Here is a 17,881-nt window from a genome sequence, read left to right on the forward strand (position 1 = left end):
ATTCATTATCTAACTTTTCTTCTGATTGTAATTCTCCTTCAAGCATTTAGCCTCACAGCTATTGGATTTATGAACCCAAATAATAGCATAATCAGCTGAAGCCCTATGGCCCTATGCATAACTCCCACAACTTCATTAGATGCTGGGACTGGCTAATATCCCAGCCTTGGCGCTGTCCTCCCCTCCAAGGAAAGCAAACCTTCATGATGCTCTCTGCATTGTCATCGTTTCCTACACATTTGGTTCAGCCAGGATCAGCTGGACTGGGCTCTGTTTCATATTACTCCTGCAGTGCTGTATCTTTTTCCTCCTTTTCTTTATCAGTATGAAGTACATCCATCAACCTTCAAATCTACCAGTATGGAGCACCTGTATGCGTGCCAATCACTGCAGATATCAGCTAATGCTATAGAATGAACAAAACATGTTCAAGGATAAAAGCATAACTCATTATAGTTCAAGCTGAAGTGCCCAGCTTTGCAGATAATTCACCTTTTCTATGTATACGTAATAGAAGGGACTGTAAAGAATATATTAGTGGTTAGATAAGCAAACGAAAGAAAAAATGTGCTAGAAAAAAATGAACGATTTATGATTCAAAGATGCTACATGAAATCTTAAGATTTGAGATTTTCCAAAGTTTTTTCAAAAAAAAAAAAGTCTTTTTACATGAAAGATATGCAACACTATTCTTTCACACAAATAAATTACATTAATTAAATTCCTTGATATAATCAGTAATTTAAGCACTTTCCAGCTTCACTACAGAACGAGTTCCAAAGACTTTATAGTCTTGTCCCTGGGCACTCTGTGCAGATTTTCACAGTGATTTGCACAACTCTTCAGTGGTCAGTAGGAAACCTCATCCACACTATTTTTAAGTATCCACTCAACACAGTAACTGAACCTGGTATAACTGTCTAGAAATACAGTATGATGTAATTGGCTGCTAACACATGCGAAAGAATGGGCAAGAGTTAAACATTTTGACTGCTTTTTGATAAAATCTTATTTGGCCTAAGCCAGTCTAAACCTGGCTACATCAGTACAGCTGCTCCTTTCCAGCTGCTACTTGTTCCACTTTTTCATACTGATGGAGGATCCATTGTGCTACTGTAGCACATGCACCCAACATCGTGATTATCCAACCAAAAAATAAACAAAAATCAAACAAATATAAAAACAAATAAATTTAAAAAAAAAACACAATGGTGAATAGTTCTTTGTTTGGCTGCTGTGCTGAAACAGTTCAACAAACAGAAAGGAGTGAAGGCAGAGACATCTCAGCAGTAATGTAGTTTAAGATTGACACTAGCAATTTCAGGTAATATACCACAATTGAAGGCAAGGCTGAAAAAATTCCCTTTTAACAACAGGTATTTCCAGCTGTAGCAAGAAGAGGTAAGCTTGGAAATCTGGTTCATCATTTTCCACAACTAAGAGCTGGAGAATTGCTCTCTTGATCCTTCATGCCCCACATCAGCCTTCAGTGAAGGATGCTTAATAGCACACAACTACCAGCTACTGCTGAAAGTTATAAATCATTATATAACAAATGATGTCTTTGCATAACTGATAACTGAGGAATAAGTATCTGAAGAGCACTAGGAACCAAAGCCAATTCCCAAACTGTTTTACATCACAGAGAGTGAACTGGTAAAAAACTGCCAAAGAAGCAATGATTCATTATTCCTCCACCGTTACCAATTTTCTATTGAACTACTAAAATATGAGTGGCATTCAAAGTTTATATTTTTTGTTGTGTTGTGTTCTTGTGATTTTGGGGAGATACAAATGAAATTTGAACTGAGTAACTGAAAATAGCTTTCTTCTAAATTTCAGTTGCACACATATAAATGCTAATCTGACTGTATCATGTCTTGCTTCACCTTCAAATAATAAAGAAGAATGAAAACTGGAAACTGAATGAAAATGCATGAAGAGACTATCAGCTAAAAGAGAAAGGCAGCAAGCAACTACAAAATAGCACATTTTCTTAGTGGTGTTTCACTCTACTGTTAAGAATGCTTCAAAAATAAAGAAAAAAAATCTATGTCTAAAATGATAGAAGTAATACAAATAATGAAATAATTTTCAACAGATAGACAAAATACACTGTATCACTTTTTCACATGTATTCTGTGGGCTCTAATCTAACCTTTACTTAGATGAAAATGTGTTTATAGCATTGAGAATTTGTTTTGAGTAAGGATAGAGTAATTTGGCCACTGCAGAGTGAAGTAACGACACTAGTTCCATACACTCTCATAGACTGGTTTTGTTAATTCTGATCTTGGTTAGTCCATCAGAGAAAAAAAAAAAAAAAAAGGTAATTTTTATATAAACTTCATTTGGAACTTCTCTTCAAGATTAACAAAACTGAGAACAGCTCTGAAAAATTTTGACTTTCTACCTCTTGAGATTTAACAAGCACAAGAAAGAACTCAAACTCTGAAATATTCATAAATCAATGGTGCATAATTTGTAAATTTGTACTTTATATCATGTACAACTTTCTTTATTCTAAAGAGTATTTTATATTTCTTGTTAACAGTGAATGCAAATAATGCTCAATGGAATTCTGCAATGACCTTTGTTTTATTACAATTACTGCATATTTATAAATGAACAACTAAACTTCAATTTGAAGACTGCAACTTTGAGTTAGAATCCTTTGATAAAACACAACTGAATAAACTTCATAAAATTAATTCCCTAAGAAGAGAAAAAGAAATTCTCTTCTGAAAATTCCTCTGTGTATACCAACACACAAAGCAGATTTTTTCTATGCTTCTGCAAGAAGAAAACTAAACAAAACAGCAATATGGATAGATCTGAACAGAAGAGGCTAAATTTCTTTTAAAAGAACACGTGCTATACTACAAAATCACTATATAACCTAAATTTATAGCACATTTAAGCATAGGAAACTACAGAGTAAGAAATGCAGTACCTCCATTATGTCAAAATATAACTCCATGTAATGTCACCAAGACTAATAACTGAAATACCACTATGTAAACAGAATCACCATTAACATCTGTTAATGGCTGTTGTACAGGTGAACACTTACACATTAGTCTAAAGGACATGCAAGGACAAGGTCTAAAATACTGCGAAGACACTGTGTACTGTGGCCACCTAAGTGTGATAAAAGTGTCTGAGGACAAATGGCACAGCTTACCAGTATGGCAAAGGAAAAAAATAATACCTAACTGGTCTGAAATGTTTGATGGTACATGACTCAGTGCTACTGAATTCACAAGAACCAGCAGGAAGAGATGTTCTTAATTCTGGAATTGTGTTCCTAATTCACATATTCTGTGACTTCAGTCTCAACACTTAATTTTGTTATATATCTTCCCATTCTTTATCACTGTTTTCTATTTAGATCCTGTGGTCTTTAGAGTGGAGACATTTAACAGCATTTTGTCTCCAGCTGAGAGCAGGTCTCCATTATGTTTACACGCAGTAATGCTCAGTTCAAGCAAAAATGGTGGTTTGTTGAACAAAAATACCAGCCAAAGTTACAAAGCAGACACACTATTTCACTGAAGTCACCAATGTTTTATGCAAGCAATGAGCCCAAGGAAAACCAGTGTTCATATCCATATAGCACACCTGTAATTTCACTGAAGGCAGAGCACACTCTTGCAGCAAGCTGATGTTTCATCCCAAAATAAATAATATGCCATTCCCTCAGTGTGAGAAGTCCTGAACAAAACACTGATACAATCTGTAATATCAATGAAATTACAACTCTGATGGATATACATAATGAAGTGTATTTACTAACAAAACGTTTAAATAACTGGAAACAAAGCTACTTGAATGGGCTTTTCCTACTGCAATGGGTATTGTCTAGGTACTTTTCTTTTGGAAGATATCAGTTACGTATCCAAAATTCAGTACATATATGAAGTTATATATGAAGTGCTGATGAGTCTTGCACATAAAGTTCTAAATTTTACATCAAAACAGCAAGAACTTTCATAGTTTACTGAAGTAAAACAGATCAATACGCTACCAACTGAAATACAATTATTAATGATAATAACATATAATCCTTGAAGACAAAGGTAGGGCTTATTGTTTAAAAGAGATTTTGATCATTAATGCTTTTTGTAAAGTGCATCATGTAAAAAAAAAAAAAAAAAAAGATCTGAAATCAAACTGTTGTGGCTTTGATAAAGTATTCTCTTGTGAGTAGTCCAGAGTAACCAAATCTGTACAAAGATTATAAATGTTTAGGGTGATCTTTTTCTTTTAGCACATTAAGTCCAAAAGGGCACTATATGAAGCCTACTGGAATCCACAGGAGATATTGAAACATTTCTTTTTTTTCAGCAGAGAACAAGGCCTGCAAAAAAAACCCTGCCCTTGCATTAGAGTTCATCCTCCTTTGTCCCCCTGAACTCTGAAGCTTTATATAAAAGACCTATTGCATGAAGAAGCATATACAAATTATTACAAATCTGCCAAAATATTTTACACTATTTTGTAAAACAGATTTATTTATTTGGGATTTTATAAACGCTGCTTTAATATATTTGTCAAATACTTATTTTTAAATATAACTATAGACATGGAAGGATGTTAGACTCCATTTTGCAATTTTTGATCCTCCTAGACAAACTCTGCACTGATTTAACAGTGCAAACTCTCTAATAGAACCATGCTATAATGTGTTGTATGATTTTTTTGAGATGAGATGTCCAACCTACCCAGCCAGCTACTCGCCTCTGGGGACTATGTGGTGAAAATTAGAAATTCATCTTCAGTGTGTGCAACAAGAGGTACGCATTCATGGAACAGCATGAAAATAAATGCATATATGCCATGAAAATATCACAAAACTATCTGCATCTTGCTGTTATGCAACAATGTATCCTAAATTATAGTTTTAAAGGGACACTGCTAGTAAATATTTTGAGAGATCTCTGTTGTTTTTAGGTCTGAAATCAGAAAACAGACAAACAAACAATCTCCAACAGCTGCTGCATGCTGAGATACTGACACGCAGCATTACGAATTGTAGCAAAGTAGACCAATGCTACATTCCATAATGTAACTTAATGTGACTATCTCCCCCATCCCTCCTCCCTTCTTCTTCTGAATGAATATAAGAGGACAAATCAATTACTTTAACTGTTTTACAATTGCAAACTTTAAAACAAAGCTTCTCTCTAAGTCAACCATTAAAATAAAGAAACCCAACTACACAATAACATTTTTGCCTTGTAGTGGTCACAATTTTTTTTTATTTTTTTTTTTTTTTTTTGCATTCTTATTATCACTATGTATAAAATCACAGGGAATAACTTCATGCAAAGGCTTACAGGTCCACAGAAGTTGGAACAGAGTCCTGTCATATTGACAGAAACTTCATGAGATACTTCAGTCACAGGACTGAAGATCAAGAGGGCAAATTCCCCTAAGCCTTTAGACACCCCTGCCAGGGTGTTCACTGAGATCTATTTGCCAGTGCTTTGATCCATGCTGAGCACCTCAGATGTAAGGCTATGGAAAAGCATCAAGATATAATGAAACTAGGTCTTAGTGAAAACGTGGTGGTTTTCAATATTGCTTTAATCAGTGACACCAAAGATGATCTGTCTATGGAAGACATGTTGATTAAACTCCATATTTCCAAACCACTAAAAAAAAAAATAGTTACAGCCTCCTTTTTTGACCTAATTCCTTTAATTGTTGAACACTCTTCAGCACTTTTAGAAACACAATCATCCATTGTGTACTTGTCACATCTTTTGTAAAATGCTACACATATTTGAAAAGGAAAAATACTGTCTTTCATCCATATTCCTAAGCCATTTATCATATTCAAAATTGTAAAATTCTTCAGAGGTTCAAAAAAGGAGCAGTAAGCTTTAATCTAAATATTCTCTATTTACATCATGGCTCTTGAAAGGAGCTGGAAATAGTTTTTGGAAAAGATTTTGCATTTCATATAGTCAAGCTTGATGAAAGCAAATCTGAAGGATGGGAGGGTATGCATAATCTTGTAGAAAGCTGTCAGGTCTTTGCAATTCCCTTCCAGAAGCCATTGCTAGGCAATGTCAGTACCAAACCTCAAAGTAATTCACAAATTCTTAAAATGCAATCTCACTCCAGAGCTCTCTCACATTGACAAACAACCACTGCTGTTTTTAAAACTCAACCTACACTAATAAAGCTGCACTTTGTGTCACCACTATGAATTTCAGCAACATGAAACACTTTCCTGCTATCGGTCACCTGGGTTTTACTACCTATGCTGATCTAACTTGAACCAGATTACCCGTAAAAGCAAATTTCCCATTTCTTGCCTAATGTTTGCTGACACAAGTGATGAATTGCATAATGTCTGTGGTAGGAGTATTCTACATTTTGATCCTTAATAAAGCCTTCAACTAAACTACAAGCCAGCTTCACGCAAACAGATCTGCTTGAAAAATATGAACCAATCTGCAGAAAATGAACCAATACACCTCTCTTGCAGAGTTTTCAACATTTTGAAAAGGCAAAAAATGCTTCAAACACTGAACTGGAAGACAAAGAGTATATTGCTATCAAGAAGCACTGTGAGGCTCAATATGATAACTGATCACTACTTTCAGTAATAGCCAAATGAACAATTTCTGAAGCATTAAAATAAGTAAATAAAACAGTGAAGTAATTCTGTCGTCGTTAAAATTCTCAGCCACACTCACGCACAAAACACTGAAATACCGGGCTAAACAAGTGAAGAATAAAATTGCTGCTCTCTGTAACAGTGCTGCTTACCCAGGAAATATCAAGGGAAAGCCACAAGTAGGGGTAAAAATTGAAATGTGACAGAGACTGGAGAGAAAACGCGTTGCCAACATGTTTGAGAATTCAAGAAAAAACAGAGCTTTTTTTGCCCTAAAGCGTTCTCTGTCCTCTCTGCTAAGGACAGCAAATGGATGTTTTACATGGGAGGCTTTGGAATTCAGCCTATTTTTACGGGAGGTCTGACGGGCCCGAGCATCCGGCAGCGCTGTCACTCCCTGTCCCCTTCCCCAGGGACCCGATGGCAGGTCCGCATCCCTGGGTCGCGCCGTGCCCCGCGGGAGCTGCTCGCCCTGGGCTCCGCGGCCTCCCGGGGGCTAATTAGCGCTAATTAGCGCTAAGCGACGCTAAATGCCGTTCCCGCCGCCTCTCCGGGAGGTGACGGGAGCGGAGATTCCCCGTCGTTTCGGATCGCTCCGAGCTGTGAGGTGCTCGCAGAGGCCTGCGGGGCACCAGAAGTGTCTCCTGTCCCTCTCAGCCCCGCTGGCACGGCGGCAGCTGGAGCAAGTTCAGCTTTTCTTCTCCCACAGCACTGGGGCTTGGCTGCCCTTAAAGAAAATCCTCTCCTAACAACGTGTCAATGTTACATTCCTCCACAAAGCCACTTCTATGAGGGGGGCTGGGAGCTTGGCGCTGCCTCGGCGCAGACTGGGAGCTTTGTGGCTGTGCAGAAAACAAGGAGAGTGGGAACACTTCCTGCATTAAAATGCAGCACCCTGGGCTGGGTGATTTATCCCTTGACGCAGGGGCAGAGACCCCCTGGCTGCTCTGTCCCTGTGCGGCTGCTCGGAAGGACCACACGTACAAAGGCTGCGTTCAGACCCCCCTCTCTGGGTTCAACCTACGTTCTGGTCTCCCTGCAATGTTCCTCCAGTGTTCCTCCCAAAATCACCTTCACACTTCCCCAGCACATCAGGAAGCCACAGCAAGGGGGGAGGGGGGGAGGCGGGGGGGGGGAGGGAGGAGAGGAGGGCAAGGAGCCGCCACTCACTGCTGGATTCCTGCCTTCCCACCATTCCACCTTTTCCAAGGGGGACACGAAGCAGCTGTCAGGACTGACACATCCACCCACCCCCTCTGAGATGCAAAGCCTCCATCTCCTGTAGCTGAGGCCTCCTGGGAAAGGGGCACTGCAGCAGCCTGCAGCCCCTTTGCAGGGCTCCTGGCAGATCAACGAGCCTTGTGCTGCACCTCAATGCATCACAGAGGGCTTGCCCTGGAGAAATACATTTGCTTTTGGTTTAGTTTTTCACTGTTGAAGTCTGGCTCAGCTCGGACCAGGCATACTTAATGTGGTGAATCACTGGGTGTTTTACAGAGTTTGCCCGCACGCCTTTCGAAATGTCTTCCTTCCAAAGTCAAGGGGTCTCAGCAAGATGTTGCAGTGAAGTGTACGCAAGTGAGGTGGTGTGTGGTTGCTGGCTCACCACCTGTGGGCATTGCTGTGAGAGAGGGTTAACAACTGAGTATACCTGAGCTGGTGGGAAGCAGAGCCCTGAGGAGCTGTAGTCCCCTGCGAGCACAGCAGCATCTAGGTGAGCAGCAGGGACACCATTTACTATTGCCTTCTTTCAATGTGTTTGAGGACTTCCAACAGTGCTCAGCAGAACTATGTGTTAAGGCTTGGCCAGCTCTGAAATGAGAATGCAGCCCTTCCTGCCCTAAGGGAGTGCACATCATCTCCAGCCCTTGGAGTGGAGAGCAAGTCAAAGGAATGTGAGCACCAAAGAGAGCAGTGCAGAGCAGGGCATAAGGACTGTCGTCCCCCCCTCACCTCCCGCCCCCCACGGTTGCACCTACCTTCCTTGGGAGGCCGCTTGGCTTCTCTGGTGAGGTTGCAGACCTGAGTGGTTTGCAACTCCTGGGTCAGGCAGCCCTCCGTCTGCTCGTTGAGGGGCAGCACCACGTTATTGAGCAACACCAGGGACTGGTCGTCTATTCCCCATTCTCCCAAATGCTGAGGGCAGGTGCATTTTGTATACATGATCCCACAGGATTCAGTTCTCCCATTCTCAGATTTCAAGCAGCTCTCCAACCAAGTGCATAACACATGGCACCCAAACTGGCTTGGGCTCACCTTGTTCAACACCAAAAACTCAAAGAAGGATTTTTGGTCTTCTTCCTTTTTGTGTAATCCTAGGAAATCGATGGGATAGACGCGGCGTATTTGAATAAAATTCTTATCATACTGCAGAAATACAAAAGCATTCTTGGAATCGCAGAGCTGCATTATGGAGTGGTTATTTTTTAAAAGATCCTTTATTTTTTCATGGGAAAAATGATCAAACTGATAAGCCAAGAGGGAAAAGTTGGAGCAGCTGAAGTCCTTTTTGGAAAATTTCAGGTAAATACTATATTTGGTCGGGTCTGGATTTTCCAGCGTCCAAGTGCAGTTTGTGAAGTTTTTAGGAAACATTTCACTTACAGAATATGATCCATAAATGACCCCCTTCACCAGCGTGGAACACCAGAAGTCTTGGGCGGCATTAAATCCAAACATAACCAGTAGATAGGTGGAAAATATATAAATCAGCAAATTACGAACAGCCTTCATCCTATGTCATTTGGCCTGCAGGAGATGAAATGAAATAAAAATGCAAGTAGAATTCTTCCCGCATTGAAAACCAAACTCCTTCCAATACTGGAGCCAGCTGTTGTCGGGCTTGCCGATAGAGCCCTTCAGAAAGAAGGGCAGGTAATTTTTATTTTATAACGCGAGGGATCGCGTTGCTGCTGTGTGAACAGCGCCATCACGTGGCATCGCCACAGCCCAATCTTCTACATCCAAATTAAAAAAAAAAAAAAAAAAAAAAAAAAAAAAAAAAAAAGAAAGCATCTATTAGATTATTAATAGGAATGTCCTCTCCTGTCTATGCTGGAGTCATCATGGCGTGGACCAGAACTGCTCAAGCTGGGTAAAATCCCGATGCCTCGTCCAACTGGCTGAGAACAGGGCAATTTGTTTATTTATTTCCTCCAGAAGTAAATAAGTGGCCCTGCTAGGTTCATGTATGTGCACATGCGACTGCACATGTGGAATTTCACAGAGCAGATCAAGAAAACCGGCAGCATCTCTTGTTATATATTATTTTTCTATTAAGTCTGGTAAGTAACTATGAGGAATTACAGCCATAATTTAAAAACGCACAAATTAGTATTTGTTACAGATGGAACATTATCTCCCATATGCCTGCATGAATTTGCAGTGGCCACCTGGTACGCAAAGGTCTCTATAAAAAGAACTCCCAGGCAGGAAATATTGAGATAAATGTATTAATAAAATGTTGAGACTATCAGAGAAAGCAGTAAAGACAGACAGATGAAAGTGGTGGTGGTCTGACACCACTCTGTGCCAGCATTTCCAGATAGCAATTTGAATGTGTTAACAGCCTTTTAGGATATACAAAACGTATCACTATATTGGTGTCTGCACACATTAGCTCTACACAGTGTTACACAGGACCTCTGCACCTATGGCCCTGTGCTGGGCGTCTTGCTGCCCTCTCATTACGAATATCTCGAATATCTTGTACTCGCTGGTGAGCCCCTGTGTTTTGCAGATGTGTGCTTTGGTAATGAAAGGCATGTTACATTTACCCTGGTATTACCCTGGTAGCATCACCAAATAAAGCTGTTTTATTCCATCTGTCAAGCGCTACAGCCTCCGCTGTTCTCCTAACAGTGGCCTAGGTTAATAAAGTGAACCTCAGTTATCTTTACTGAGTAATGTTATCCCCCAAAAAATCAGACTGAATGTTTTCAGCATTAACCTTTGAGAAGTTGCTTATCCCTTACAAATGAGGAGCTTTTCATCCACTTTCAAAGGTGAGCAGCACAAGTGGTGCCAATCCCCAACTCTAGGCTGCAGCTCCTTCTGCTCTGTGAACAGAGGCAGACAGACACACAGACACGGTCACGGAGTTGTGCTGTGTGCCTGTGCCTCACATTTCATCTCCTCGCCACACAGCAAGGCATCTTCTGCCTCCCATTGCGTAACACACTGCAAATCACCAGATTAAGCTCCCTTGAAGAGATTTTCCTATCTCCTAGATTGCAATTCAAAGTCAGAATCTTGAAGTGGGCAAAGCAGCACCAACTCTGACCCTCTTTATAGCTGTGGTTTTAAAAAAAAAAAAAAAAAAAAAAAACAACAACAAAAAAAAACACAGAGCTGCTGCCGGCTCTATCCACAGGATCGGATTTTCTCATTCTGAGCATCCATCTCAGTGAATAACACTGTCCTCCTCCTCCAAACAAGGTTGGTGCAGCTTTTGAGGTTTAAAAAATAGAAACTTACAGGGAATTCTGGAAACAATTTCCCCTTTGCTGAAGCACTTTGCAGGCAATGCAGTTCTGCGCAGTGTTATTCAGGATGGTGTAGGCGTTGAAGGCTGATGTGACAATAAGTGTCTAAATTAGGAGTTCCACCCATGAAAAAGGATTAATTTTATAATCTGGAAAGCAAAAAGGGGGCTTACTTGCTTTTTAATATGAAAAGGAAAAAGCCTCCGACTTTTCTCATCCTCTGTAGTATTTGTATTAGAAAAAATAGAGACGTCTGCAGTGCCCGGCTGTTTTCTATGAGGAATCATAATCGAATAGCCCTCATTTTAGTTATGTGTTTGTTCGTGCAGAGCCCCTGAAACAGCATCGCCTGAATCCTCCCCACTCCCCCTGGTGCGTTATACACACACCCGAGTGGAGCGTGTCGGCAGCAGTTCGCAGTAGCGCTGAATGCGAGAGCCAAGCTGCTCTCTGCAAGGATTAGGCACTCTGATTAGAAAGGTCTCCCTTCCCCATGGAGGCTGAAGCTCAAGGGAGGCCGCAGAGCTCAGGGCTGCCCGGCCGAGAAAGGGGGAACCCTCTCTGCTGAAAAGCGAGTTTGGACGGATATTCCCCGAACTGATTTTCTGTGTGACACTGTAGTTCAGCCGAACATAGACGGCGCCATCACTCCACTTATTTTTTTTTTCCTCAGCAGAAGACCCACTGACTCCTCTTATTTTAACTTCCTATTAACCTAACATCTCCCCTCCACCCCCTCCTATCCCCCCCATAAAATTACCCCCATCGCGCACAAACCTCAGGTTCTCTCGGTCTCGCTGGAAATGGCTCTCAGGGAAGCAAAGCTGTCGCCAGACGGACTTCGCTAACTTTTCAGCTGCAGCGCTGAGCTGAATGCCGGGCTCATGCTGGATGCGCTGCCTCTCTCTATCCTTCAGCAACAGCCTGTTCCCCTCCTCCGCCGCCTCCTCCCCGGAATCCCAAACTAAAAGCTCTCCGCTCGTAATCCCCGGGAATGGGAGATGGAAATGCCCCGGGCACCCTTACCTTCCACTCCGAAAGCTGGCAGGCTATTTCTCTAAACCTCTAGCACCACAGGCACACGTCCCGACACCAGTGATGGAGAGACTCCCCTTCTGTCGGAAGCACCGTTTCCCATTTTCCCCGGCTCCAGTTCAAAACCAACACGAAAAAAAAAAAAAAAAAAAAAAAAAAAAAAAAAAAAAAAGCAGCAGGAGAGAAAAAAACGCGGCGAGAAAACCCCCGCACGCCTCGCGCACCCCCACCACGGAAAAACAGCAGCTCGGGCTCCGGATCCGCCAAATCCAACCACATGAAGGCAGGAAAAAAAAAAAAAAAAGAAAAAAAAAAAAAAAAGAAAAAGCCAACAAAAATACCACAACCTCAAACCAGCAAGACTGCAAGGGGGGAAAAAATGGAAGTGGCTGAGCAAGCGGAGGTTTTTTTGTTTTTTTTTTTTTCTTTCTTTTTTTACTTGAAACAAAGTCTCAGCACAGCAGCCCGATGAGAGGCGATGCCAGGCAGGCGACGGTCTGAGAGGAGGACTGAGGCGCGAGTGCAGATGTGATGGTGGGTTCTGCTGTTGCTGTTATTACTAATGGGCTTATTCCTCTTGCCTCCCTCCTCCTCCCCCCGCGGGCACCAGCGGCCGGCCGGCGGCGGGGGGGTCCTTGGCTGCCGATGGCGGGGAGCGGAGCGAGCGCCGGCCGCGCAGGGAGTACGGCGGGAGCGAGCGCGGCTCCGCCGCCGCGTGTGCGCGCGTGTGCGTGTGCCAGCTCCGTGGGGGCCGACGCGTGTGCGCGCCCCCGCGCGCGCCCCTTCTCCGCCCGCTGGTGGCGGCGCGCCTCGCTCCGCTCGTCTGTGTGTGCGCGTTGAGTGTGCGTGTGCCCGGCACCCAGCACGTCCCGGCTCGCCGCGCCTGGGAGGTTCTCCTGGCTTCGGTTCCCAGCGCTGCGCCCCGGCGTAAGGGAAACTCAGAGGCGGGGAGAGAGGGCGGCGGGGAGGGGAGGGCGGGGGGGCGGGAAACCCGCACTTGATCTCCTTCCTCTTGTTTCTTCTTTTGAAGCGTAGCCCCCCCTGTCGCGGCCTCGAGAGCTGTCGGTTTGGTTCCGCGCTGCAGATTAACTGATACAGCGCTCCGAGGATAAACCCTTTCAAACTGCCGCCTGCCTTTGACTGGAACAATAGCAATTTTCTCAGCGAGGTTGCGATTGACGCTGTATTTCGTTCCTCGCCGGGGATAAGGCTGTGCCTGGATCGCGGCTGCCTGGTGTTCGTTCCCCCGCCGCCGCCGCCGTCCGGGCACTGCGCGGCGAGTGGGAGCCTGGAGCCCGCTGGAGGGTTCTCGCTGCCGGTCGCGGCCGCCGCGCTGCGGGCGGAGTTTGCAAGGAGGCAACGGCCCCGTTCGTAGCGGGTGGGGCCGGCACACAGGGAGGCTCGCGGAAGGTGCCGTGCTACCGTGGATGATGTTCCCCCCCTTTCCTCCCCCCCCCCCCGTTGTGAATTCGGTATCGCTGGGTTGAACGTGCATCCCTCCTCCCTCGCCTTCTGTCTGTGTCTCTCGCAGTTGGAGTCGGGCTCTCCACCGGCGTGCGAGATCGCGACAGCAGATATCCGGTGTGAAAATGAGGAGATGACATTTTAATACATAGAGCTGTCAGCCCGCGGCTCGCAGCCCGCTGCTGAGCGATCCCGCCGCTCTCTCGGCGGGGGAACAAACCATCTCCCCTCCTCAGGGAATGGGGCTCCTGAAGTCCACGCGTAACGTGGCTGCGTGGTTCTGAGAAACCGAAGTTTAAACTTCTGGACATGGTCCAAGACAGTGTTTCCTTAGAGCAAGGAATTGTCCACTGCCACCCTAGCCCCGGAAAGGTCTGAATTCCAGTAATACGGGGCTTTTATGACCACAATTACACACTGCACAAATTCTCATCAGAAGTACTGCTGATCACAAAGCAGTTCTGACCAAAGTGAATGCAAGCACGGTTATGGCTTTTTACTGTATTTTCCATAAGTATAAGCTGTAAACTACATCCTTACTGGCTTTTACAAACATAAATAGTCCATGCCTCTGTTGTCAAAGTAAAACCAAAAAATATATGTCCAAACCAAAGGAACTATGAGAAATGTGCATGATCTATACCCAGCAAGTATAGCACTTCAATGAAAATTGAACTGTTTATGGCTTAGGGATAATCAGACTGTCTCACGTTCGGTGACATTGTGGTATTTGTGGATGATCACCATGTTGCTTGAAATACTTTGAGTAATTCCATTCACTGACAGGTTGATGCGAGCAGAACAAATCAAAGTGTACATACACTGCAGCCTTTTTCATTCCTTTCATTGTAAATGAAGAACATGAGGTTAAATCGTACAGGAAGCCACCCTGAATAAACTCTTAGGATTGCTTCCTATGGCATTGGCAAGTTGCAGTTTATGGAATCATAGAATCGTTTGAGTTGAAATGGACCCTTAAAGCCCATCTAGTCCAACTCCCCTGCACTGAACAGGGACACCCACAGCTGGATCAGGTTACCTGCACAGTCTGACCTTGAATGTCTCCACCACATCTCTGGACAACCTGTTCCAGTATCTCACTGCTTTTATAATAAAAGCCTTCATCCTTGTATCCCATCTAAATCTCCTCTCTCTTAGTTTGAAAACATCTCTTTCTTATAGTCTCCCTTTAGATACTGAAAGGCCACTATCAGGTCTCCCTGGAGCCTTCTCTTCTCCTGGCTGAACAGCCCCAGCTGTCCCAGCCAGTCAAAATGAAAATTAATACACACCGTACAGCAAGCAACTCCCTGGGTATCCCAAGCCCTTATCTTCCACTTTTCATTTCTTTGAAGACATGGCAGTGCTGGAGAGGAATCTGGAAGTGTAGACTCTTTGGTCTCTTGTCTGCAAACTGGGAGAAAGGCTGCAAGTTGCACATACTTCTGAGTTAACTCTGCGAGTTGAATGGAGGTATGGTAGGTGCAGAACAGCCTGTAGATTTCTTCTCAAGACTTGCTACAATCAGTTGTGCACTCTAAAATAAGTGATACCATTTGTAACTACTCAAATATCTGTGGTCCACTTGTGTGGCCTTGAACTGAGGCCAATTTCAGAAAGTTTGTTTGCCATGTGTCACACAGGTGCCTTTGAAAAAAAGTCTGTACTTTGATAAACTAAAAGCAAAAGTCTGGATATGTTGAAGTTTATTAAACATAAATAAATAGAAATATATCAATAAATTTCTTTTAACTGGTCATGCAGATCATTTGTATTTGGAATGATTCTAGCTTATATGTACATATGTTCATACGTTCATATGTGTAGAGTAGAAGTGAACTTACATCAACTGTCCAGGAACACTTAGCAGATCCAGCTTTTGTACCTCTGTTAAAACCTGTGAGTAAGGTATTGATGCAATCCCATACTGTTTCACAGGAGCACAAACTGAACAGCATGGCACGTGTGGCGCCGTCTGCACTACAAAGAAAGTAAGAAGGCACCAAAAAGAAGTGTTATGTCACTCAGTCATAGTGTGGTGGGGATAGGCACAACACAGTGTGAATGCTAAATTTATAATGCTGCTTTCTAGAGTGGATGCAATTGTTTCAGAAAGGTTGGGTTTGATCCAAACTAAGAACAAGGTTTGAGAGTAATATTTTTAAGTAATTTCTGTATGGGTGAAAAAAATGATGCTAACTAAATTTAATATGCTGGATGGAATAAATTAAAGGATTTGCTTAGTTGCTTTTATTTTTCTTCTTTTTTTCTTGCCACCTACAGTAGCACTTTAAGATCTTTGTTATCTCAGTCTTTGTAGCTAGGTGATTTAAGTCCATGTTCAGGTTTTAGTGAGAATAGCACAATTATAACTGGAATTATTACTCATTGAGATTTTTGGTGCAAACTGTAAAAGCGAGGCCATAATTTAATGCAGCTGGCTTTGGAGGATGTACTGTTCTGTCACTCAACTGCTGTCATCTTTAGCAGGACTCTTTCCAAGTCAAGGTCACTGTTTCAGCCTGCATTTCTTCTCTTTTGGGCTAATAAAAGATTGTCTCTAGCACTGAAATCACTGATGGTTTTTCAACAAAGAATTTATTTAAATGTCTTTAATTTTGTAGCTTAGTCCTCTATGATCATTCTCCCTTATCATATCATATGATTAATTGGTTACATCTAGATGCAGTCAGTTACTGACTTAGATGTCAGCTTAGTACGCACAAAAATGGTAACAAACATGGCTTATAGAGTCAACTAACAGGTAAGCGTAGAGTGCCATTTTTATGAAGCCTCTTAACTCACCTAATAGTGGCACCAATCTGTTCTCCACATCTTGATTTGCTCCAACATGGAAGACCCTTCAAAATCCCCTTTGGCAAGCACAGATTTTTTTTGTCTGCATCACAGTTTCTGCTGAATAACATCAAGTTTCTACAAGAAGGCTATTCCTCTGCTGTAAGTCAGGAAAAAAAATTAAACCAATTCTGGTATGACCATCCCAAGAGAAATGTTATTTAATTTAGTCTGGAGCAAAGAAGTAATATGGAAGATGTTGGCGATGCTGGCCATCATAGCTATTACTAAACTCGATAAATAACTAACCAAGAAGAAAAGAAAAAGGCTTTTTTTTTTCATTTTCCCTTCCCTCAGACAGCCTGGGAGCAAGTGTAAATTGGAAATTGTTTTATAGAATGGTGTTTACTTCCTAGTCCAGTGTGTTACAAACCATTAAGAAATGCTGCATTTCCCTACCTACTTCAGATTTTAAACAAATTGAACCACTGTTAATTTTCTCTGTGTCTTCTAGAGGGAATATGCATTTAATAAATGTTAGGTTATACTCTGTCTTATCAATTTAAAGGTCTTTTTTAAAAAGCAAGAGAGTTGTGATTACATTGGAATTGTATTAAAATGCTTTGTATTTTCATAAATAATTAACAGTGCAGTACCAGTAGATGGTGCTCAAGAATACATACCATAACTGATGGGTTGGGGTGGTTAAATGTTTCAATTTAAAAACAAACAAACAAACAAAAAAATCAGAGAAAGCACTAGTTTTCCATTGAAAAGTTGATTTTTCATGAGAAAACAATGTCCTGTTTCAAATTTCAAACAAACTTTGTTTGGCTGATGATTTTCAAGTTGAAAAGGTCAACTATTTGCTTGCTTGTTTGTTTTCTTTGTTTATATCTTCCTCAGTGAAGACTTGAACAAAACTTTGAAATTCCGTTATTCAGTTCATATATTTTAATATTGTCATTCAGTCACATTAGGCTGAAATTAATGCAATATTGACAATAGAAGCATGAGCCATAGTAGTCTGAAGCAGATCTGAGGCCTGTGCAGCACTCTTGCCTCAGACAGCGACCTTTGAACACTTGTGAAAAAGGGGCAGAAGACCCAGCATAGGATTATTTTTGAGAATTTGGCTTCATGAAGTGTCATGTTCATCTCCAGCAATTAGAGATCAATATAAGTCTCCAAATAAGTTTCAGTTTCACTTGCAATACTCTTCACTAGTTTAACTTAATCCATTCTTGTTTATTTGCATAAGCGTCCAGTTATTTTCAGTCTCACATTTTTCTGTTTCAGTATTTTCAAAGAACAAGGCTCACAGTAAAAATATAAACTACGTGAAACCTGATATATATCACTTCCATTAAATTTGCTGCCTCGAAGTTTAATTGTGTGTCATCATGTTAAGGCAGACAGAAATGAAATTCTGGCTTCTAGTAATTATTTCACATATTTTTATCATGCCTTT

At 42.1% G+C, this 17,881-nt stretch overlaps 1 protein-coding gene across 5 annotated transcripts in view; it reads right to left on the minus strand.

Annotated features, from left to right (window-relative positions):
• Positions 1-12,275, minus strand: part of ADGRB3 (adhesion G protein-coupled receptor B3) — a 458,877-nt gene extending 446,602 nt beyond the window's left edge. For 4 of the 5 annotated variants that reach the window (XM_085217833.1, XM_085217831.1, XM_085217832.1 and 1 more), the window contains exons 1-2: positions 12,142-12,275; positions 8,611-9,379 (exon numbers count right to left, since the gene is read on the minus strand). In XM_085217833.1, coding sequence (XP_085073959.1) covers positions 8,611-9,364 — 754 coding nt within the window. In that variant the 5' untranslated portion in view covers positions 9,365-9,379; positions 12,142-12,275. Of the gene's footprint in view, positions 1-8,610; positions 9,642-12,141 lie in introns of those variants that run through there. The other variant, XM_085217829.1, reaches the window with a different exon arrangement.
• Positions 12,276-17,881: the final 5,606 nt, after the last annotated feature.

Source organism: Meleagris gallopavo, chromosome 2 (genome assembly GCF_905368555.1).
Source record: "Meleagris gallopavo chromosome 2, MGAL_WU_HG_1.1, whole genome shotgun sequence".
Classification (NCBI taxonomy): domain Eukaryota; kingdom Metazoa; phylum Chordata; class Aves; order Galliformes; family Phasianidae; genus Meleagris; species Meleagris gallopavo.